This window comes from Dromiciops gliroides, chromosome 4, assembly GCF_019393635.1.
Source record: "Dromiciops gliroides isolate mDroGli1 chromosome 4, mDroGli1.pri, whole genome shotgun sequence".
NCBI classification, from domain to species: Eukaryota; Metazoa; Chordata; class Mammalia; order Microbiotheria; family Microbiotheriidae; genus Dromiciops; species Dromiciops gliroides.
The window spans coordinates 435,628,723-435,653,027 of NC_057864.1; the positions used below are offsets into that span (position 1 = coordinate 435,628,723).

Consider the following 24,305-nt stretch of genomic DNA (forward strand, 5'->3'; position numbering starts at 1 on the left):
ACTCACACAGCTAGTTAGTGATAAGTGTCTGAGGCCAGATTTGAACTCAGGTACTCCTGAATCCAAGCCCGGTGCTCTATCTACTGCGCCATCTAGCTGCCCTCTTTGTACAATTTTTGATTCAAAGCCATAAAATCTAGAACTAAGAAGTTAAATTGTCCTTTTTATGTTAAAGGGTTACTTTTACAAAATATCCTTAATTCTAGATATTATGGTTTTGAATCAAAGACAGCACGGCATAAGAACTAGTCATGTACCTCGATGCACTGAGTAACTAACTCTCCAAGGGGGCAAGTAGCAGAGATAGTGCTAACCTGCACTGACAGAGTTTTGAAACTGACCGGGAGCTCCAAACACAGGGAAAGACCCAAATCAGAAGCATCAGAAGAATCATGGATTCAGAGCTGATGTGTTCTATCTGCCTAGATTTCTTCACAAATGTCACATTTATAGAATGTGGTCATAATTTGCAAAGAATGTATCCAATAGCACATTCATATGACTTTGTGGGAACAGATTTAAATATCCTGAGTGCCGAGGATTTCTGTTGTGCAAAATCTCTGGCCTAATCAACAACTGTACAGAGTGGCACTGTCCTTCAAATTGCTTGAACCTTACTTGAGAAGAAGCCTGAATCAGAGAAAAATGATCAAGACAAAATTCCATGAGGAAATCAGTATGGATCGTGAAAATGTCCATCTTGGAATCATCTTATCCAGAGATAAGAAAACAATAAGAAAAAGAGATGCATGGAAGAAACCCCACTGTACTGTAGAGAGATCTGACCTATGTGGTCCTGTTCTAGCAACTCAGAGCTTCAAGTCTGGGGGACATTATTGGGAGGTGACATTGGGGAACAATTCTGCTTGGGATGTTGGTCTTTGTAAGAACTCCGTGAGTAGAATTGGCCAAATTTCACCGTTCTTCTACTGAATAGTGGCTCTTGAGTCTATACACAGTAAGTATATAGTCTGACCCACGCGTAGGACCAGAATTCCCTTAGGAGGCAGGAGACATAATGTTTTGTGATGCAGAGAACAGCTGCCATATGTACACATTCACCAGCTCCTTTTTAGAGCCTCTCTGGCTTATATTTTCCATTGGCTTCTGTTCCAAGAATGAAAACATTCTGACTATTGACCCAGTATCAGACGAAGTTGAAGAAACCCCAGAACAGGACCATTATGAAGGCACTTCTTGGAAACTTCCTCCAGGAGGGAACCCAGTCCCTGACCTCCCCCCTCCCCATGGTTATGTACTTTACTTTGGGAGCAGGGAGAAATTTGTCTTATTCTAAAATATTCAGCCAATGTACTGCATACTAGGAGAGGTCAGCATAAGATATATTGATGGTTTACAGAGGAGAGACAGAATATGCTCAGTAAACTAAGTTTAGAAAATGCATGAATGAGGAAGCCGATTTCCAAAAGACATGTATAGAAAGAACAATGACCCACCAAAGAATCAAAAGTAAACATAACAAAATTATAAAAATCAAGTGGAACTCAACTGAAAAGACAGGAGAAAATACTCCCAACCTACAACTTGGTGGCAGTGGGAAGTTCACAGATGTTACCCATTCACTGCATGTATTTTTGGCCTTTCTCAATATATATCAATCAGTTATGCTGATTTTTTTCCCCTAAAAACCAAAAACACTATTTGTTTTATGGGATGGCTCTTGGGAGAGGTAAAAGCAGGAACACACCGACCAAATGTGGGACACTATGGTCATATATGAAACAGAAAACATTAACGAAAATTATTTTTTTTTAAATGGAAAGACTTACTTGAACTAATGCAGAGTGTAGTAAGCAGAAGCACAAAGTTTATTCCCTGTCATTAATATTATAAACATGACCAAATTTTAATTCTTATAAAATTATTAAAAATAAAATTAATAGAACCAAATAAAGAATTTATACCCAAAAAAAAGCAACTTTGAAAGCTGAATGAACTATCATCAATAAAATGACTGTCATTCCAGAGGACTAGTGGTGAAATATCCTATCCATTATAGAGATGTGAAAAACTTAGGGTACAAAATGAGATATACATATTCTTTTCATTCAACCACTGTGGGAATTAGAATTTTATTAAGTGTATTTATAATAATAAAAATGTTCTCCAATGCAGTGGAAGATAAGTAGGAAAATTGATTTCTCTTAATTTTTAAAAATAGTGATGGGGGGGAATGCTGAAGTGTTGACTGAAGTTTCATATACCCATCACTGTATTATTAATTTTACTTAACTGTTTTACTCTTTTTATAAAAAACCTTTCACAATGTGAGAGTAATCTAAATGTAATCTAAAATGAAATATGAATAAAACTTTCTAAATTCTGAGAGAAGTTTCACTATTCCAGCAAAATTATAGGTCCAGTCCCTATCATTTTTTCCCACTGCCTTGTGCATGTTAATATGTAGCTTTTATTCTCTATACTGATTTTCAAATTATCAAATAAGTTAAATGTTAATATTTTCATAAAGAGAATTAATAATACCACCACCATAAATAGCAAATCAACATCTGCTGAGATAAATTCAATTGTATCATTTGTTGCAGGACAAAACTGAATTACCTATTCATAAGCTATTAATATACCCATTCTAATTAGCATAAAATTCTGAATGAAAAACTCTAACCTTATGAGTTAAAGAATCAAGTCTGTTATAACACTCTGACATTTCATCAGCACACGATAAGTTGGAATCTGCAAGACTTATTTCCTTTTTCTCTGGTTTTCCATAGTTCACCTACAAAAGAACAAACAAAAGTTTCAATTTTTTAGAATCACAGTATCTTTTAATTGGACCATCCAGTCCAAACTCCTCACCTATGTAGAAATTCCATCTAATTGTTTGAACATTTCTAGTGATGAGGTGCTCACTACTTAACAAGAGCAATGTACTACAGACCTCATAGGATTGTTGAAGAGTTCAAATGGAATGGAAGGAAAAAAAAACCTTTGTAAACCTTAAAGTTTTAAAATAAATGTCAGCTACTCTCAATAAGGCATCCCTTTTCATTTTTAGGTATCTCTTAACTTTGGATGCTAAGAAGCTTTCAGTCAATTAGATCCAAAGTTTCAATATGATTTTGTAAATGGATGTTATTATACCCCTTGACAACCTCTACTTCCAAATACAAGTTAAAAGAATAGCCCAGATTTGACATGACATTATTGCCTATTACTTAAGGAGCTTATTCTCATATTTTGCAGGATTGCACACGTATAATCTCTATCAAATAGTTTGCCTTCTCAATGAAGAGGGAGGGCAGGGGAAAAGAGAATTTGGAACTCAAAATCTTAAAAAATGTTAAAAAATTGTTTTTACATGTAATTAGTGGAAAAAATCTAAATATTAAATAATTTTTAAAGGGAGCTTATTTACACATGCAAAACCTGAAATAACCATGTCGGTTTTAAGAATTAATGACTTAAAACTGAATCCAATTCAACATTTATTTAGTATCTCTAATCTGTATATGGCAAATTTACCTATGCTACATGCTGGAAACATAAAGACAAAATGGAAAACTGTGCATATCTTCAAGCTTACTTCTACTAGGCAAAGATAATACTCAATGCAGTGCTCTCATAGCCCTACATAATTATAATATTTATACTATAAAATTAAAGCGTCTCTTCCTCTCTTACACACACACACACACACACACACACACACACACACATGAGAAGATACCTGAGGAGTTTTTCTCATTTTTCCAGAAGCAGCATCATAATTAAGCATATCTGTGGGATCAATCCATTCATCATCTTGAGCATAACCAGGTACCATTAACAGAAATATACATAAGAGCAAAGATTTCAGCATCATGAAAAACCTAAATAAAATGAAAATATCCATATGCATTACTTAAAACGATCATTTTATTAAAGAAAACATGGTTTAATTCTTTCTGATTTTAAGTTTTTTTTTAAATTTCATTTAACTAAGGAATGTGAAAAAAGCATACCTAATACTAGAATAACACAGAGAAGGATTAAAAAAACAACTTTGTATAATTAGTAAAAATATGGCTCAAAAATTCATTGGAGAATGAAGTTGTGAGCCCTCCTTGGGAAGATGAAGAAAATTAGAAAACCTGAGACTAGCATTTAAAATGTAACAAAGAACAAAATAACAATGAATCACTCAGGTACTTCCGAATCAATTTATAAACACACTAAATTACAAAATCAAGTGAAAATCAATGGCCTCCTATCAGATACCCATTTGGCAATTCTCTATAGTAAATTGTGTTACTATGCATTTGGAAAGGGGAAAGAAGGGCTCCAAACCAGAGTGGTGTGTTGAGTCTGGAGAATTCTAGGACCACTAAGGGAAGGAAGAGAAATATTTTGATTGCTTGTAGGCTATTATGAATAATTTTTTAAATATTTGTTTATGGATGCCTCTTTTGAAGTTTCTTTATGTCATAAATGCTGATATGCTATTATGTGTTTATTACTCTTAGTGCTTTGCAAAATGAGGAGCTGGGGACCATGCTAAAGTATAAATAAAATTATCTAACAGAATCTGAAGAATTAAAGGAAGAAAAGAATTCAACCATGATAGAAGAGTGAGATTTTAGAAGTCTGGTTCCTCATATACTGCTCAAAAAACCAGCAATAAAAAATTCCAAAAAGGAAAACATCTTTAAAACAATTCATGAAAATAAAAATTAACTAAAATAGAAATTGAACACAGGGCCAGAAGCGCAGGGGGAAAAAAAAAGAAATTGAACACAGAAAAATATCAATATAATATACACACACATATGAATGTGTTTATATGTTTATACATGGAACAAGTGAAACAGTGGAAACGAACAAATATGGAAAAAGAAACAAAACATCTGAGAGATACCCTCAATGGATGATACTTTTAAAGCAAGCAAAAATTAACACTAATTTTTTTTTTAAAGAGTTAAAAGACACTGCCCCAAAAAGAGAAAAAGACCTATTTGTACAAACATACTTATAAGCAGCTCTTTCTGTGATGGCTAAGAATTGAAAAATCAAAGGAATACCCATCAATTGGGGAATGTCTGAACCAGCTGTGGTACATGATTGTAATGGAATATTATTGTGCTCTAAGAAATGATAAGCAGGCTGATTTCATTCATTCATTTATTTATTTACGGGGCAATGGGGGTTAAGTGACTTGCCCAGGGTCACACAGCTAGTAAGTGTCAAGTGTCTGAGGCTGGATTTGAACTCAGGTACGCCTGAATCCAGGGCTGGTGCTTTATCCACTGCGCCACCTAGCCACCCCCAGCAGGCTGATTTCAGAAAGGCCTGGAAAGACTAATATGAACTGATGTATAGTGAAGTAAGCAGAACCAGGAGAATGTTGTGCACAGTGATAGCAATACTGTTTGCTAAAGAATTGTGAATAACTCAACTATTCTCAGAAATGCAATGATATATGGGGAAGGGAATAGGATAGAAGGGAAACAGTTAACAATAGTAATCATGAAAAAGAGAAAAGGGGGGAAAATTGTACAAAAAGTATTTATAGCAACTCTTTGTGGTGGCTAAGAATTGAGAATCAAGGGAATGTCCATCAATTGAGGAATGACAGAAGAAGCTGTGGTATATGATTGTAGTGGAATGGTCTTGTGCTATAGGAAATGACAAACAGGATGATCCCAGAAAAACCAGGAAAGACTCACGAACTGATGTATAGTGAAGTGAGCAGAGCTGGGAGGACATTGTGCATAATGACAGCAGTATTGTTCAACGAGCAATTGTGAATGACTTAACTACTCTCAACAATGCAATGATCCAAAACAATCCCAAGGGCCTAATGATGAAGCTTACTATCCACCCCCATAGAAAGAACTGATAAAAAGAGCACTTGTGGATTGTACATATATAACCTGGTGGCTGTCTTGTGGAGGGGGGAGAAAAGGGAGGGATGGAGAGAAAAAAATTTGGAACTCTAAATCTTATGAAAATGAATGTTGAAAACTACCCTTAGATATAAGTGGAAAAAATAAAATGTTCGTTGCTAGAAATACAATGATATAAGACATCCCAAAGGACTAATGATGACGCACACTAGCCATCTCCCCAGAAAGAACTGATATTGATGGAACACAAACTGAAGCATGTTATTGTTCACTTTCTTTCCTTTTTTTATTCAGGTTTTCTTATACAAAAGGACTGATAAGGTAATGTTTTACATAATTGCACATGTATAACCTATATCTGAATGCAGACCACCATAGAGAGGGGAGAAGGGAAGGAAAGAGGGATAGAATTTATTATTTTTTAAAAAGTCAAAAGAAAATATAAAAGGAAAAAAATTCTCTGAACTATTGACAAAAAGCAAAATGCTACAAATACCAAGTGTTCTACAATACTTCAATCAGAAGAAACTTAAAACAAAACTCACCTAGATATGTCCTCATTAGATATAAAAACAACAGATGGAGGAAAACAATCCTTTAGACTTCCAGAAAGGTAACAATCACATATCAAAAATCATCAATCAGAATGTCACCAGATTTGTCTATAAAAAATAACAAATAACCAAAAACGTTATACTTTAAATCACATAACTTTCCAAGTTTCCCAGTAAAGTTTAACTTTCCTTTTGAAAAAAAAAAAAAAAGGTAGATGGGGTGGGGAGAGGGGGTCCATGAGGGTTAAGTGACTTGCCCAGGGTCACATAGCTAGTGTCAAGTGTCTGAGGCCAGAAAAGGGTAGATATTTAAAAGTCAAACGGACCTTGAATTTATGGGTAACAATATATAAATCTTTATCTATTTATCTATTTATTTATTTATTTATTTTTAGTGAGGCAATCGGGGTTAAGTGACTTGCCCAGGGTCCCACAGCTAGTAAGTGTTAAGTGTCTGAGGCCAGATTTGAACTCAGGTACTTCTGACTCCAGGGCCAGTGCTCTATCTACTGCGCCATCTAGCTGCTCACAATATATAAATCTTACGGCATTATTTGAAGTTTTTTGGAGTGATTATGTCAGGAGCTCCAAGAGGTTACTGCCTTTCCTCTGACATCTTGGCTCCCACAATATACAAATCAAAAGATTATTTGAGGGGCAGCTAGGTGGCACAGTGGATAAAGCACCTGCCCTGGATTCAGGAGGACCTGAGTTCAAATCTGACCTCAGACACTTGACACTAGCTGTATGACCCTGGGCAAGTCACTTAACCCTCACTGCCCCCCCCCCCCAAAAAAAGATTATTTGAAGCTAAACTGGACTGACTCTGGAGATTTAACTGTTTTATAATAGATAACTAGTTATCCCCTCCTCAACTTAAAAGCCTTCATCGTGAGTTAAAAATAGAGAACTAAATGACCAAATTACTGAATAATAGAAGGATTAAAAGGAGCAAAAGATGAATTGAAGAGCAAAAAGAAATTAAGGAAACATAAAGATTAAAGAATAAAAATAGAAAAAAGGAAAGGGGAAAGAAGTGATGGTGACTGCAAGGTAAAATTTCTATTTTTTTAAAAAAGGGGAACTGAAATTTAGAGAGCCTTACAGATTAAATAGCACTAAATATCAGACTTTTGTTTGGCAGTAATAGCTTTATTTCCAACACAGGTAGGTGGCACAAGAAATAGGGAGACAGACCTAGAATCAGGAAGACCTAAGCTCAAATTTGGCCTCAGACACTTAGTAGCTCTATGACCCTGGGCAAGTCGTTTAACCTGTTTGCCTTAGATTCCTCAACTACAAAATGGGGATAATGGCTACTTCCTAAAATATCTGTAAAGATCAAATGAGATACTTGTAAAGTGTTTAGCACAGTCCTGAAACACAGTAGATGATAGATAATTGCAAAGTCCCTTCCTTTTCTAGTGCTGTTAAAACATAATTTTCTGAAACATTTAGCATTCAATAAAAGTGATCAATGGAACCAATCAGAGAAACCAGAAATATAACCAAATGTAAACAAGATATAAGTGATTGATAAAACCAAGCATAAAAAACATTAGGGAGAAAAATCATTCAATAAAAATTATAAGGAATATTGGATAGCAGCATGGTTAAATATAAGTCTGGATTAACAGCTTACATTTTAATTCAATGAATTCCAGTAGCATCAATGTCCTGAACATTTTTAAATTATCAAGAATTTGTTTAAAAAGGGGATGCACTTTAATTATTGAGAAGAGAAAAAAATTTAAAATGTTAATGCATACCTAGCTTGGCTGGCTTATTTATTTACTGATACATTCATTTTTTCACTTATTTATTTATTGAGAGGGTCTTTCCTTGGTTCTCCTAGTCTGGAAATGCAGCAGCCTACTCACAGGCCCATTTCACTTCTGCCCACAATAGTTATGGCCTGCTCTGTTTAATAGTTGGTCAGTCTGCCCCTCCCTGAGGACCTGATGGCCACCCAATCCCAGAAGCTCACCAAATTGGTGTTGAATTTAGGGAACACTTTCCCATACCAATATTGTTTAAGGTTTACAAACCACTTAACCTTCAAGTATAGTTATCCTCATTTTACATAACCTCCATTCAGAGAGGCTAATAAACTTACCCAAAATTAGCACATGGTCAGACAAAGCTGGGATTTGTACTCAGTTCTCTTCGGTCCAAGAATAGTCTTTTTTCCACTACACAAAATGAAAAAAATTACTAGAAACAAAACATGACCAAAATGATCATACTTTTTGATTCAATGATTCTCTGACAGTACAGTTTCTTATTCTGGGGCTCATGAACTTGTCTTTTTTTCTTAAAACAAAAACAAACATTTTGATTATTGTATTTCAATATAATTTGTTTCCTCTGTAATCCTATGCATTTTATTTTACACATTTAAAAACATTATTCTGAGAAGTTATCCATGCTAAGAATTCCTATACTAAAGTGACTACACCCTAATGGTGTAATTAAAGGGGAAGAAAAAGATCTACCTGTACAAATATAGTCACAGTTTATCTGCATTCTTGAAAAATAAGATGTATATGTCTAAAATGTCTCTGTATATGTCCAAAGACTGTGTAACAGCTGAACAAAGTGTTGCGCATCAATGTGGAACTACTGCTTCATTAAAAATGACAAGCACTGGAAACAAAAAATACGGGACAGTTTATACAAAGAAATGCAAAGCGGAGAGAAGACTTACACGACTTCCTGAAGCTCAAGAGTCATAAATTTAGAGATGAGACCTTGGAGGCCATCTACCCAAAGTTTCTTAAACTGTGGGTCTCTACCCCATATGGGGTTAAGTAACAATGTCGGGGGTTGAGAAAAATTTGGCTACAATAAAAGCTGAAATATGCCTATTTTACATATCTATATACGCAGGGTTGCATAAAAATTTCTCAAGCAAAAAGGGGTACGGAATGGAAAAAGTTTAAGAAGCCCTGATCTAACCAAACCATCTCATTTTACTTAAGATGAAAACAGAAGCCTTGACAGGTGAAATGACTTGCTCCAGGGGATCAGATTATATAAAATAGCAATACACTTTATAAGTACAGATGAAATAGAGCTGAGAAGGTAGTTTAAAGGATTTTTATCTTGTTAAAATTTACATTTATTATCCAACCACAATGTGCCAGGCACTGTTCTAGGTACTGGGGATGCAAAAAGAGGCAAAAGATAGTCCCTGCCCTCAAGATTACAATTACAATAGTGGAGAAGACAACATTCAAACAAATATATATAAAGCAAACTATGTACAAGATAAACAGGAAATAATTTAAGGGGGGGGGGGTGTTGGGGAAACCTTCCTGTAAAAGATGCGATCTTTTAGGGACAAAGAAAGCTGAATACTCTGAGTGGAGGATGAGTGTTCCAGGCATGAGGGACAGCTAGAAAAAATTGCTGAAAAATAAGAAATGGAGTGCCTACTTCCTAGGACAAGAGGCCAGTGTCACTGAATCTAAATGAAGAGTTTGTGTTGGGTGTATTAAGACAAAGCAGGATACTCTCAGAAAAACCTGGAAAGACTTACACGAGTTGATACAAAGTGAGATGCACTACATACAAAGTAACAGAAATATTGTCAGATCAGCAGTAAACGCCTTGACTATTCTCAGCAATGCAATGATCCAAGATAACTGAAGGACTTATGAAAAATGTGATCCATCTCCAGAGAAAGAACTGATGGTATCTGAATACAGATTGAAGCATATTTTTTAAGTTTCTTTTTCTTAAGTTATTTTTGGTGTTTTCTTTCACAACCTGACTAATGTGGAAATGTTTTGCATGACTACACATGTATAACTTATATTGAATTTTTTGCATTCTTAAGGGGGGGAGGAGGAAGAGAATTTAAAAATGGACTTTAAAACTGTTTTTTACATGTAATTGGGGGAAAAATAAGATTCTAAATTTTTTTTAAAAAGATAAAAAAGTAGGAGGGGGTTAAGTTATGAAGGGCTTTGAAGGTCAAACAGAGCATTTTGTAGTTGATCCTGGAGGCAATTGGGAGCCACTGAAATTTATTGAGGGGGTGAGATGTCAGACCTGAGTTTTAAGGTGATGACCATTCTGATAGCTGAAGGAGGATAAGAGTGGGGAGAGCCTTGAGGCAGGCAAACCCACCAGCAGCTATTGCAGTAGGGTCAGAGGAGAAGAGAGCATATTAGAAAGATGTTACAGAGGTGAAATCAGCAGACATTAGCAACAGACTGGATATGGGGAATGAAAGATAGCAGGACTCCTAACTCCTAGGTTGTGAGCCTGAGGGACTAGGGGGCGAAGGAAGGATGCTCTGAACAGGAATAGGGAAGGTAGAAGGGGGGAAAGGTTTACATATCTTTAAAATATAGCTTTGATCACACGGCTCTATTTCTTCTTGCTTATTTGTTGAGTTTTACAAAGTGTGCAAAAAAAAAGTTAATCTATTGGTATACTTTTTATTTACTGTCTGGGAGCCTTAGATTAATAATTATAAAGGGAGAGGGTGGTTGGATATACCTAAACCCAACTAGGTTTTATGTACAGATAAATCCATTCATTCATTGAATAAACGTTTATTATGCACCTACTTTGTGCCAGGAACTGTGCTCAACACTGGTTATTATCGTGAGTACAAGGGATATAAGGAGGGGTGGCCTACAACCCAATTCTGATTTGTCTGAATAAAGCTTCCAGCTAAAATTGAACAAATACTAAGGCTATGGGAGGAATGAGAGGCACCATGGAGTAGTGGCAGGAGAGAGCAGGTGACGCCAAGTTGAACTGGGTTCATCCCCTACCCCTGACAAACACCGGTGGATCGAATCTGGGCGAGTCGGGCAACTCTCAGAGGCGGGAAGCGGCGGCGAAGGTGCCAATCTGCATTGGTAGCTGGCGTTTCCTCACTTGGGAGTTACTAAATGAAAGCACACGTCCCGCCCCTAACCTATGGAAGGCCGGGTAACGTCAATCAATAAACGTTTCTTAATCGCCTCCTGAGTTCCAGGCCCAGCGTTCTAGGTGGAGTGCAGGGGATACAAAGAGGCAAAGGCAGCCCCTGCCCTCAGGGTCTGAACGCCCCCGGGGGGGGGGGGGGAGGAAGAGAACGTCCCCTCTCTCTGGGTCTCCAACACCAAAATGCGCCCTCAATTACCCACACCTGGTCCCATTCCTGCTTTCCTTCAGGACCAACCGAGCCCCGGGATTCCCGAGCGGGCCCGGCCCAGCTCGCCGCCCCCCCCCCTTCCCGCCTTCCCGGGCTTAATAAGCGGCGCAGGGATCCCCACTCAAACCCTTCCCTCGGCTCTGCCCCGAGTCGGGTCAGGACGGAGCGATGGGGGCTCCGGACCCAGGTCGGGGAAGGGGGGAGAGGGGGGCGGCGGGGATCCCTAATAAACAAGCGCACCCCAAACAGGGGCCCTTCACCCCTCTCACACTTGATGGAGGAGGCACCTTTCTTTCCCCCTACTCGGTTGGTTCCCCGAGGGCGCCGATGCCCACCCAGGAGTCCCGGCCTCGCGGCTCACTTTCTCCCCGGAGTCTTAAAAACACGCGGGACACATCCTCCTCCAGTCTCGGCGCTTAACAAAAATAAACGCACCGGCCTCGGCCGCAGTTTCAACCTACTCAGCCAGCGTCGCCGCCGGAGAATGACGGTTGGAAGGGGGCGGAGCCCGTCTCCCACGCGCCGTCAGGGCCTAGGGTGTAGGGAGCGTCGAGCAATCCATCCACCGCGCGTGCGCTGAACGCCGAATTGTATCAATGTATTCGGCCTTCCCCTCCCGCCTCAGACTCTGATAATGTCCAGTTAGTACCTTTCCTTTTGGGGCTTGGAGGGAACGCGTCCAGGATCACGGCACCCTTTTCTCTTTTAATCAAAATTTTTAAAAATTAATAATCATTTTTTTCTTTTTCTCCCACAGCACCCTCATGGGGAAAAAAACCCCAAACAACATTTATTAAGCACCTACTTACTATGTGCCGGTACAACAAATATGCATACTCGAAAAGATTTCCCATAGTGGTCAGGTTCAAAATTATGTCTTTCTATTATATTAAGTCTCTTGATTAGGCGGTCCTCATTATCAGTTCTCTAGAGTCATGGTTAGTCATTATGTTGATCACTTTCTAAGACTTTCAAAATTGTTTTTACAAGGTATTCATTGTACAAATTGTTCTCCTGGTTAGGCTTACCACATTCAGTCAGAATCATCCGCTATGTGCCAGGCACGGTCCTAAACTCTGGAGATAGCCCCTGCCCTCAAGGAGTTTTCAATCTAATAGGGAGAGAGGACATACAAAAGGAGGGTGAAAAGAGGGGTGGGAATGGGATGCCAAGGGCATCTTGTCCTGTGGAGTTGAAACCAGGGAGAGCCTCGGATGCAGAGTGGAATGAGATGACAATGTACTCTCTGTCCTTTATATATAAAGGCAGGCACTAGAGGACGTTGAGGGAGGTGGTGTCAGAATCAAAATGTTGAGCTGGAAGGAACCTTAAAAATAATAGGGTCGAAACCACCTCAGTGGAGTCCCCGTGAGACCAAGTGACTTGGCTGTTAAACAAATGTCCTCAACTTTCTCTGTGTGTGTGGTGGCGGCTTCCTGTGGTAGTCTGGAGAAACCTATGAACCCCTTCTCAGAATAATACTTTTAAACACACAAAATAAAATACATAAGATTAGAAAAGTTATAAATACATTTATCATTTTTTTTTTTGGCGAGGCAATTGGGGTTGAGTGACTTGCCTAGGGTCACACAGCTAGTAAGTGTGTGTTAAGTGTCTGAGGCAGGATTTGAACTCAGGTCCTCCTGACTCCAGGGCCGGTGCTCTATCCACTGCACCACCTAGCTGCCCCAAAATATTTTTTAATGACATAAGTGCACAGACCCTAAATTAACCACCCCTGTGTTTAGCAAACCTTTATATGATTTAGAGTTTGCAGAGCAGCTAGGTCTTTCCCATCTTTTCCCCACTAGAACCTTGGACTTTATTCATGTGACAGCAGTCTCTGACAGATGAGCTTTTAACTTTTCTTGCTCAGAACTGGATGGCCACAAGACTTTCAACCATCCATGCTGTCTCCACTCCATCTATCATTCCTATCTCCCCCTTCCTCCCCTTCAATCTTGAATTCTACCCCCTGGGATGCCTAGTTCTAATTGGTGTGCTTTAGCTTTCTCTTGGCCAGATAGGTGGGGCGTGGATAAGGTGCTAGTCAGGAAGACACATCTTCCTGAGTTCTAATCTGGCCTCAGATACTTACTAGCTGTGTGAACCTGGGCAAGTCACTTAACCTTGCTTGCCTCAGTTGCCTCATCTGTAAAATGAGCTGGAGAAGAAAATAGCAAACCACTCCAGTATCTTTGCCAAGAAAACCCCCGAATGGGGTGGACAAGATTGAAGAGTGGACACAACTGAACAGAAGTTTCCTCTCATCCAAAAACAGGCCTCTGAACCATTTATTAGCTCCCTCAACACCACGATGCCTCCTCCCTGCCCCAACTCCCTTTTGCGTATTGTTTTCCCCCATTAAATGTTTATTTACGGCAGAGAATGTCTTTTTGTATCCCCAGCATCTAGCACAGTGCCTGGCACTTAGTAGGTGCTTAATAAATGGTTTCTCTTATTTAAGCCTCACAATAGGCCTGAGGCAGATTTTATAGGAATTATCCCCATTTTACAAGTAAGGAAACTGAGGTTGAGAGACTTCCCCTAGGGTCCCTCTGCTGGTAGGTCTTAGAAGTGGGTTGTGGGGCAGCTAGATGGATAAAGCCCTAGATTCAGGAGGACCTGAGTTCAAATATGACCTCAGACACTTAACACTTACTAGCTGTGTGACCCTGGGCAAGTCACTTAACCTCAACTGCCTCACCCCCCCCAAAAAAAAAGAAGGGGTTGTGGAGTCTTTGTGAATCCTAGTCCAGTGCTCCATTACACATCCTTCCCCTGAAGTGAATATGTTGAGTGAAGCTGTCTCTTCTTAGTTTAGATCTGTGAGGTGCCTTGCCAAGACCACATATAGAGCCAATAAGTACCAGAGCTAGGACCTGAATCCTAATCTGTCAAGACTTGAGTTTCAGTCTAGTACTCTGTACCCGCCCCACCAGATTTTCTTCCTCTCCTCCATCTCTGAGCTTCCATTCTTCTTTCTAGTTATTTCAAGGATCCATGATTTCATTCTTGCGTCCATTCTACCAGGAAGTAGATGGCAACTCTTATAACATTAGGGAATCTCCATGGGTTCCTGATGCCAAAAAAAAAAAAAATCTGAAGTCAGACTGGCACATGCCTTTAAAAAAAATTAGCTAAGTGGTAAAACACTCAATTTCTTAACTCTGTATTTTTACTGGCAGTCTCACTGACCCACCCCCACCCCACCCCATGTCTGGGCTACTCTCCTTCCCCGGCTTCCTGCAAGTCTCAGCTAAAATCCCATCTTCTACAAAGAGCCTTCCTGGTACTCCTCAATTCTAAGATCACACCAAATGTATCCTGCATGTATGCTGTTTGTACATGGTTGTTTTCATGTTATTTCCCCCCTTAGGAGGTGAGCTCTATGGAGAAGGAACTGTTTTGACCTTTCTTTGTATCTCCAGCACTTAGCACAGAGGCTGACAGACAACAGGTACTTAATAAAGACTTGCTGACTACTTCTGGAAAGGAAAATGGAACTGAGGACATGTGGCACACAACCATCATGGACTAAGCATTAAGTGCTATCTTTTTACATGTACTAAAACTTCCACACATGAACTACTAGATACTTTCCCCTAATACTATATTTGTACAGTTTTTTTAAAAATTTAATAGCAGGACTTCACATTTATTCCTTATTTGGCCTAGTATTAACTTCAGTCTATTGAGATTCTTTAGGATCCCGATTCTATTGTCCAATGCAACAACTATACCTCCCGGTTTCATATCATTCACAGAAACAAACCAGAAGAATTAGAAACTTTATCTAATTACCCAAACAGAACTCTCCCATTAGATGACATTGACTCCAAGTCAATCTAAGAAACAAAAATACTACAAAAACTGAAAAATATAGTAATTGTGAATTGGGCTTCTTTAACGTGTCAAGAGGTCTTTATTGAGATTATAGCACAGTTACACTTCTAATACCCTTTTCCACTTGTATACAATAGTTAAAAATGTTTGCTACAGTGCACAGACAGTTTAGCAATTATCAGAACCAAAGCTCAACTGCATCTTAAATAAATAATAAACTATCATAATTTAAAGTAAAATAACTGTACAATATGAAAATATAACAATACATAACATTAGGATCTACAGTTCTGTAGAAATAAAATTGTAATTCCGTGTTACATAAACCTTGCAAGAAAAAAAATCCAAAGAAGCTTTTGGACCAAGTCAATATTTTCCATTTTTTAATTATCATGCAGACATAGCATTTCAAGCCATGCTATAGTCCCTAGTTAAGTTTGTAATGGTTTAAGAGGAGGAAAATGCTCACTAGTAGATTGTACCATCAGCTGCTGCGCATCAGATAAATGGTGATCATCTGCTTCTTCTACAGTACATTTTAGAGTGGAGGTATACTGTTGCGTTCAAAAAAAAAGAAATTAAATGTCTTAAGCAAACACATTTTGCCTTTTAGTCTGAAACAGATCAGAAAACAAAATAATCATCATCTCCCTGGTGTAAAAGGCATATACCTCATAATGAATCAAACCAAGAAGCAGTTGTATATTCATTTTTTAGTCCCATAATGACACTTACATATTAAAAACAACCATGAAACTTTTGAGAGGCATACAAAAATCTTCCCCCTAAATAGTGATGCATACAATGGAACTGTGAGAACAGCAAAACTCATTTGTGTTTATGTTTAATCTGTCTGGAACTAATTTAATTACATATATCAATTTTATTAAAGTATAGCTCAATTTAAATTTATATAGAAAACTGTCATTTAGGCAAAGAACAAGGAATGCATTTAATACTAAATTGTAAACACATTATCAACCTTAACTCTGAGTGCACAGTGACATCTTACGGGTTTCTCCAACATACTTTGGCAACAAGACTACAATAGGTCACAGCAGCATGAATTCACATGGAAGACTGAAAGCACTGCAAAGTAATACTAAACACAGCCACACCTCCTAAGCAATGAAATAAACTGTGATAAGTGCCTCCCCTTGCTAAATCCCTTTCCTGGTCAGACGCTGCTTGTTCAAACCCTCCTTTTTTTAAAAAAACCACCAAAAAAAACGCAAAAACCCAAGTCAGTCATCTTCAATCTCTGTGCTTTATGTGCATAGGTTGCCTACAGGTGGACTCTAAGCACTGTAAGTCCAGAGGGTTACAGTTCTGTCAGCTGATGATGACAAAAAGGAAAGATCTCGAGTATGCCACCTGCACTGAATCACCTTGTCCTTGTGCTCCCCGACCACCATAATTGGAAGCTGCTTGGTGAGGTCCCCTAAAAAAAAATTGGATTGACAGCTATTAAAATGAGCTGAGTAAATTCTGTAGGTTTCTGAATAAGATTTCCTTATTTAGTAGTTCAAACTCAACATAAATGCAATGTTAAGTTGCATTTTAGTAAACCATTAAAATACATACCACGCTACATTACTATAATTAGATAACATTAACAGAGCTAAACTGCTGAACAGTATGATTGGATAATGTTTGCATAAAGGAAACTGGGTTAAAGAAACTGTTAATTACAGGCCTATCATAGACAATTAATTTATTCAACACCATTTATTAAGTGCTTATCATGTGTAAAGCATTGTAATGAGAGAAATACATAAGAATGAAAAAGATTAATATATTCTTTTCTTAATCTTCTACCATCCTTCAGCTCATAACTGCATTCAGCTATTTAACAAAACAAATAATTCTGTACTAATAAATCAAAGCAACTATTGCAATTATTAAAGGTTAGAATACTGTTTAGTAGGCTACATAATGAAACACCTCTGGGAATATTTTAATGCCATAAAAATAAAATTTTAAAATATTTTAGGAAAATGTAAATACTAAACTAACAAGAAAGGGAAAATGGTGATAAAGAGAATCTAAAAGATGTATTAAGATAAATTACCTTGCAAGTCTGTCACTTTTATTTTCATATCATAAGATCCTGTAAGTAAGTAGTGAGCTCCAGGAGAGAATCTAACAGAGCGAACATCACTGGAATGAGGATGATAACTTTGTACCATTCGTCCTCCTCTGATGTCATACAACATACAGCTAGAATCTTCCTGACCAGTAGCTAAGAGACGGCCACTAGGATCAACAGCAACTGATGCCACCGCACTGCCTAAACAAAGAAAGGGTTTTGTTTTTTTTAATTAGAGATTTATTTCATTTTTAAAATCAACTAAAATTTGTTGCAAAAATAATGAAAACTCACTTTTAAAGACCACTTTAAGATTTTCAAAGCTCTTTCCTCATAATAATCTAGTGAAATAGGCAAAAATAATAATTATCACAGCTAGGTGTCACAGTGAGTGGACAGGGTGCCAGGTCTGGAGTCAGGAACTCTTCCTGAGTTCAAATCTAGCCTCAAGACACTTACGAACTGTATGACCATAAGAAAGTCACTTAACCCTGTTTTGTTGGCCTCAATTTCCTCATCTGTAAAATGAGCTGGAGAAGGAAATAGCAAAATACTCCAATATCTTTTCAAAAAAAAACCTCAAATAGGGTCACAGAGAGTAGGATACAACTGAAATGACTGAATTATTACAACTGACATTTATATAGCACTTAAAAGATGTAAAAAGAAGGACTGGGGGCAGCTAGGTGGCACAATGGATAGAGCACTGGCCCTGGAGTCAGGAGGACCTGAGTTCAAATCCGACTTCAGACACTTGACACTTACTAGCTGCGTGACCCTGGGCAAGTCACTTAACCCTCACTGCCTTGCAAAAACAACAACAACAAAAAACGACAAAAACCAAAATAAGTAAATCTACAGTATAGTATTCATTTAAAAATCTGTGATCCTACAGTCCTTTTTTTTTTTTTTGGTGAGGCAATTGGGGTTAAGTGACTTGCCCAGGGTAACACAGCTAGTAAGTGTCAAGTGTATGAGGCTGGATTTGAACTCAGGTCCTCCTGAATCCAGGGCCCATGCTTTACCCACTCCGCCACCTAGCTGCCCCCACAGATTTTTAAACTGTTAAAGATCATAGACACCATCAAGTCCAATCCCTTATTTTACAAATGAGGAAACTGAGGCAGAGAGAGGCTATGTAACTTGCCCAAGGTTATACAACTACTAAGTGACTAAGGCAAAATTTCAATTCAGGTCCTCTTGATTCCAAGTCCATGCCCTGCTCACCCTCTTAACTCTGAATGTACAAATATGAAAAGTGATTTTACAGATATTAATTCAAGGCTAACAACAACAAACTCAGGCGAGCACTAAGGTATTAGGATCCACATGTGTAGATGAGAAAACTACATCAGCACAAGCGGAAAGAAATGTTCTCAAGTATGAAATTCTAAAGTTACAAGAGAAACAATTACAACAGGGCAGAAAAGAGAAAGTAGTCTAAGAACACTAACATAGATACACAGGAAACACTTATGAAATTAGATTTCAAAAAAGACTTTCAGTTAAGATGGTAAAATGAAAGCTCATGCCTATACTTCAGTAAATATCTTAAAAGACACCAAATCTAGGCATGCCAGATCTCAAACTGTGTTATAAAGCAATAATTATCAAAACAATTTGGTACTGGTTAAGAAATAGAGTAGTGGATCAATGGAACAGAATAGGTACGAATTGCACTATAGTAAATGACTATAGCAATCTAGTATATGATAAACCCAAAGATCCAAGCTTTTGGAACAAAAACTCATTATTTGAGAAAAACTGCTGGGGAAACTGGAAAACAGTTTGGCAAAAACTAGGTATAGACCAACATCTCACATCATATACTAAAATAATGTCAAAATGGGTTCATCATTTACACATAAAGGGTGATACCATAAGTAAATTAAGAGAGCATGGAATAGTTTCTGTCAGATTTATGGACAGGAGAATTTAGAAGCAAAGAATATATAGAAAGCATTACAAAATGTAAAACAGATAATTTTGATTATATAAAATTTAAGAGCTTTTGCACAAACAAAACCAATGCAACCAAAATTATAAGGAAAGCAGAAAACTGGGAAAGAATTTTTGTAACAAGTATCTCTTATACAGGCCTCATTTCTCAAATGTATACAGGATATGAAAAGGCAATTTTTAGATAAAGAAATCAAAACTATCTATAGTCATATGAGAAAAATTCTCTAAATCACTTGATCAGATAAATGGAAATTAAAACAACTCTAAGGTACAACCTCATGCCTATCAGAGTGGCAAATAAAAGAAAAAAAGGAAAATATTGGATGTTGGAGGGGATGTGGGAAAACTGAGATGCTAATCTACTGCTGGTGAAGTTGTGAACTAATCCAACCATTCTGGAGGGTAATTTGGAACTATGCCCAAAGGGCTATAAAATTGTGCATATTTGATCCAGCAATCCCACTGCTGGGCCTATATCCCAAAAATGTCCAAAAAGGGTGGGAGGGAGAGGACCTATTTGTACAAAAATATTTATAGCAGCTCTTTTTGTGGAGGCTAAGAATTGGAAGTCGAAGGGAATGACTAAACAAGCTGTGGTATATGATTGTAATGGAATATTATTGTGCTATAAGAAATGACAAGCAGGAGACAGAAAAGCCCAAAATTCTTCCCCTTCAAGAGATCTTCACCCATGACCAAAAGGGTCCATAGTAAAACTCAGACAATATACACCTTTTGAGCCCAAAGATTTGAGTTCAATCATGGAAATGATATATTCCTAAATTTTATGAGGATCCCACAACGGTTATCAGCCAGTTTAGAGCAATTTTCAGAGGATATCAGCCCACTTGGGGTGATGTTACTGTTCTCATGGAAACTATATTATCCCCAGAGGAAAGAGCTGATATGTTAGTTGCAGTGAACTCCTTAGAAACATCAGGAAAAGTTACTATTCGATGACCTTTAGAAGACCCTAACTGGGACCCCAATATCCCTGAACATTTTGATCAATTGCAAGAAACAAGGAAAACATTGTTGAAGGCAATGGAATCCTGTGCTAGCAAGACTGATAACTGGGAAAAATTTATAGATACAATTCAGGAACCTATTAATAGATTCTATGATATATTGTGTAAGAGTGCCAAACAATATACTAGATTGGACCCATTAGATTCTAGAGATGCCCATTTTATCTCTAACCATTTTGTACACCAATCATTGCCAGAAATACAGAAATATTTTGAAAAGCAGTGTCCAGGTTGGAATGCCCTGAGTATTGGCAGAATTAAAGAAATACCAACATATATTTATGAAGGAAATGAGAGGGAAGAAAGGAATAGACAAAGCATTTTAGCTCCATTACAGGAAACCACAAGGCAACAAAGTCAAGTAGCTGAGAATCACTATCAAACCCTGAATCATTATCAACCCCCTAGATTTTGCTACTACTGCAACAGACAGGGACACATAATGCCGTACTGTAGAATTAGGTAAAGGAAACTTAGATGATGACTGGTGAATTTAGAAACCCATTCAGAGGGCAGAATCAAAACAGTTATAGACCCTCTCAGAGAGGTACAGAGAGGCAAAATCAAAACAGTTATAGATCCTTTCAGAGAGAAACAGAGGACTGATGGTGTAGGGGAGGGGAAAGGACGGTGGAATCTGAAGACTTTACCTTTCCAGACCCCAGGATCTTTAGCCCTCTTGTGTCAGTCCATTCACACAGCACCATCCATTCCACAATATCTCTTACTTAGGGAAGCTACTGAGGAAATTGCACCTATAATTGAGGCTTTGACAAACCAAGGTATCATAGTCCCATGCCATCATTCCCTGTGTGATACTCCCATTTTGCCAGTTAAGAAGCCCAAGGCTGGGCCTGATGGCAAACCTGATTATTGTTTTGTACAAGATCAGTGAGCAACTAACTCTTACCTTATACTTAGACTTCCAATAGTGCCCAACCCTGCTACTATCATTTTCTCAATCCTGTGTGAAGCCACATGCTTCACAGTGGTAGATCTCTGTTCTGCTTTCTTTTAGATACCAGTACATCAAGATTACCAATACTCAGGGGGCAGCTAGATGGTGCAGTGGATAAAGCACCGGCCCTGGATTCAGGAGGACCTGAGTTCAAATGCGGCCTCAGACACTTTACACTTACTAGCTGTGTGACCCTGGGCAAGTCACTTAACCCTCATTGCCCCACAAAAAAAAAAAAAAAAGATTACCAATACTTGTTTGCGTTCACCTGGAAAAATACACAGTGGACTTGGACCAGACTCCCACAGGGGTTTGTTGACAGTCCCACACTATTCTCTCAAATTTTACAACAGCATTTAGCCTCCATTACCTTTAAAGGTTCCACCTTAGTTCAATATGTAGATGACTTACTCCTGGCTGTACCCAATGCTGAGATTTGCCAGGAAGACAGATGCCATTTGTTACTAGAGCTGCACCAGAGACGCCACAAGGTCTCCAAGTCAAAGGTACAGTGGTGTCTACCTTGGGTGGAATATTTGGGTTTTGTTTTGGCCGCTGGCACACGATCCATCTCTCCTAAGCATGTCCAGACTATGCAACAACTTTCTGCTCCCTCTGCTAAGAAGCAGCTAAGGGCTATTCTGGGAGTAGCTGGATATAGGAGACAATGGATACCCTCTTTTGGTGAAATTACTAAACCTCTTATATCTCTAACCAAAAATTCTGTCCCAGAACCTTTACAGCTGGATTCCCAGCATCTTTCAGCTATATCAGAATTAAAACAAGCCTTTTTATCAGCACCTGCACTAAGACTCCCAGATTACAGTAAGTCTTTTACTCTTTCTGTACATGAACAGAGAGGAGGAGCTTCTGGGGTCCTGACTCAAAAATTAGGACCTGCCCAGCGCCCAATAGCCTATTATTCTACTCAACTTGACTCTGTAGCTGCTGGAGCTCCACCCTGCCTATGGGCTGTGGCTGCTACTGCCCTCCTGGTAGGTAAAGCCTCAGATCTGGTCTTAGGTAACCCTCTAATAATACAGTGCCTGCATGAAGTTGAGGCTCTCTTACTGCATCATAGGACACAGGCTTTTTCAGATCAAAGGCTCACTAGGTATGAAGTAACCTTGCTAGGAAATGAGAGAACCACTTTAAAGTGTTGTACAGTCCTTAACCCAGCAACACTGCTCCCTGACCTGCCATTCTCAAGAGAGCCTTTGCATGAATGTACCTCCCTAGTTGACATAGCTGAGAAACCTCGTGATGATCTTTTTGACACACCCTTACAGAACCCTGATTTTATTTTCTATACTGATGGATCCTCTTTTATACATGAAGGAATCTGCTATACAGGTGCTGCTGTAGTTTCTAATTATGATACTATCTGGGCAGCTTCTCTGCCCTCCCATCATAGTGCGCAGGCTGCCGAATTTGTAGCTCTCACACAAGCCTATCCTCTAGACAGAGGGAAAAGTGCTACTGTTTACACTGATTCCAGATATGCATTTAGTGTCTGCCATGCTATTATGGCTGCAGAGAGGATTTTTAACCTCTGCTGGCAAAGTCATTGCTAATGGAGAATTTATTAAAGCTCTTTTATCTGCTTTGAAGATTCACCCTAACCCTAACTCTGCTCACACAGGAAAAAGTGACCCTGTCTCAAAAAGGAATGCATGAGCTGATGCTGTTGCTAAGCTTGCTGCTTTGGAAGCCCCTGAACATGGATTTAACCTTTCATCTTCTGATAATGTTTCTATTTCTCTAACTTACAATAAGACTGAAGTAGATAAGTGTAAAAAGAAATTCAAGGCTAAATAGGTCAATGGGATCTGGGTGACTTCAGAGGGAAAGCTGCTTCTCCCCCCCCCCCCCCCGAGTTTCTACCACCAGGTATGCCTATCTATTCACAGAAAAGACCATTTTGGTGCACAAGGAATTGTGGACTGTAAGTTCTAAAATTCTAGGAAAGTCAGCACAACCTCTAATAATTGAGTTCTGAAGTGAACCAGAAGCAAGATCAAGCTCCAGGAACTAGAATCTGAAGTCAGCAGAATCTTGGGCCCTAGCCTGTTGGAGAAGAAGTACGGGACAAAGTCATCCCCCAATATGATATTATGAAGTGAAAAGTGACTGCCTCATAGCACTTTGAACCACAGCCTGAGACAGGGCAAGTTCAATGAGTAAACATGTAGGGATGGATGCCTGAGAAGAGCAGCATAATCTCCAACATCCAACTGAAATGTGTTAGGGCCCCAGCTAAAAATAAAGCCAATTCCCACAGCAGGGATTATGCAAGTAAAAAGAGACAAAATGGTCAAAGGCTGGCCCACAAATAGGGCCAGTAGGATACTACAGTAAAAGCCAGGGATTTGGGCACAAGGCAGAGCCTAGTATCAGCCAACCTACCAAGAACTGCAGACTACAGATGGAATAGGACCAAGCGAGGCCTATGTACTTCATCCAAGATTATAGGAGCAAGCAGAGGGCTCTAGTTCTAATCCAGAAACCAAAATTGGAGATATGAGCAAATAGAAGAAAACTCTGAACAAAATTAAGAAATGCTGTACAGGTTAAGAGTAGTCCAAAAGGTTAATGCAGAAGATACCACCTCTACAAGTATAAATAAAGCCTCAAAGAAAAGAATGGCTTGGCCACAAGGACTCCAAGAGTAACTGGTAAAATCAGAGCCCTTGAGGAAAAACTGGAATGACAATAAACAGCTCAAAACAGAAAGTAGAAAACCTTACCCAGGGAGTAGCCTCCTTAAAAAACAGAACGGAGCAAACAGAATTACACAATTCCATGAGATGACAAGAAATATTATAAAACAATGAAAAGATTTGAAAATT

The 24,305-nt window shown here is 38.6% G+C and overlaps 2 protein-coding genes across 13 annotated transcripts in view; both read right to left on the reverse strand.

Annotated features, from left to right (window-relative positions):
• Window positions 1–12,086, reverse strand: part of CLCC1 (chloride channel CLIC like 1) — a 31,304-nt gene extending 19,218 nt beyond the window's left edge. For 2 of the 8 annotated variants that reach the window (XM_044000363.1, XM_044000358.1), the window contains exons 1-5: window positions 11,909–12,044; window positions 8,535–8,610; window positions 6,410–6,526; window positions 3,710–3,851; window positions 2,648–2,758 (exon numbers count right to left, since the gene is read on the reverse strand). In XM_044000363.1, the coding sequence (XP_043856298.1) occupies window positions 2,648–2,758; window positions 3,710–3,844 (246 nt within the window). In that variant the 5' untranslated portion in view covers window positions 3,845–3,851; window positions 6,410–6,526; window positions 8,535–8,610; window positions 11,909–12,044. Of the gene's footprint in view, window positions 1–2,647; window positions 2,759–3,709; window positions 3,875–6,409; window positions 6,527–8,534; window positions 8,611–11,860 lie in introns of those variants that run through there. The other 6 variants (XM_044000359.1, XM_044000357.1, XM_044000360.1 and 3 more) reach the window with 6 other exon arrangements.
• Window positions 12,087–15,481: 3,395 nt separating this feature from the next.
• Window positions 15,482–24,305, reverse strand: part of WDR47 (WD repeat domain 47) — an 83,633-nt gene continuing 74,809 nt past the window's right edge. For all 5 annotated transcript variants that reach the window (XM_044001101.1, XM_044001100.1, XM_044001102.1 and 2 more), the window contains 2 exons: window positions 17,491–17,709; window positions 15,482–16,860 (listed from right to left, as the gene is read on the reverse strand). In XM_044001101.1, the coding sequence (XP_043857036.1) occupies window positions 16,718–16,860; window positions 17,491–17,709 (362 nt within the window). In that variant the 3' untranslated portion in view covers window positions 15,482–16,717. The remainder of the gene's footprint in view (window positions 16,861–17,490; window positions 17,710–24,305) is intronic.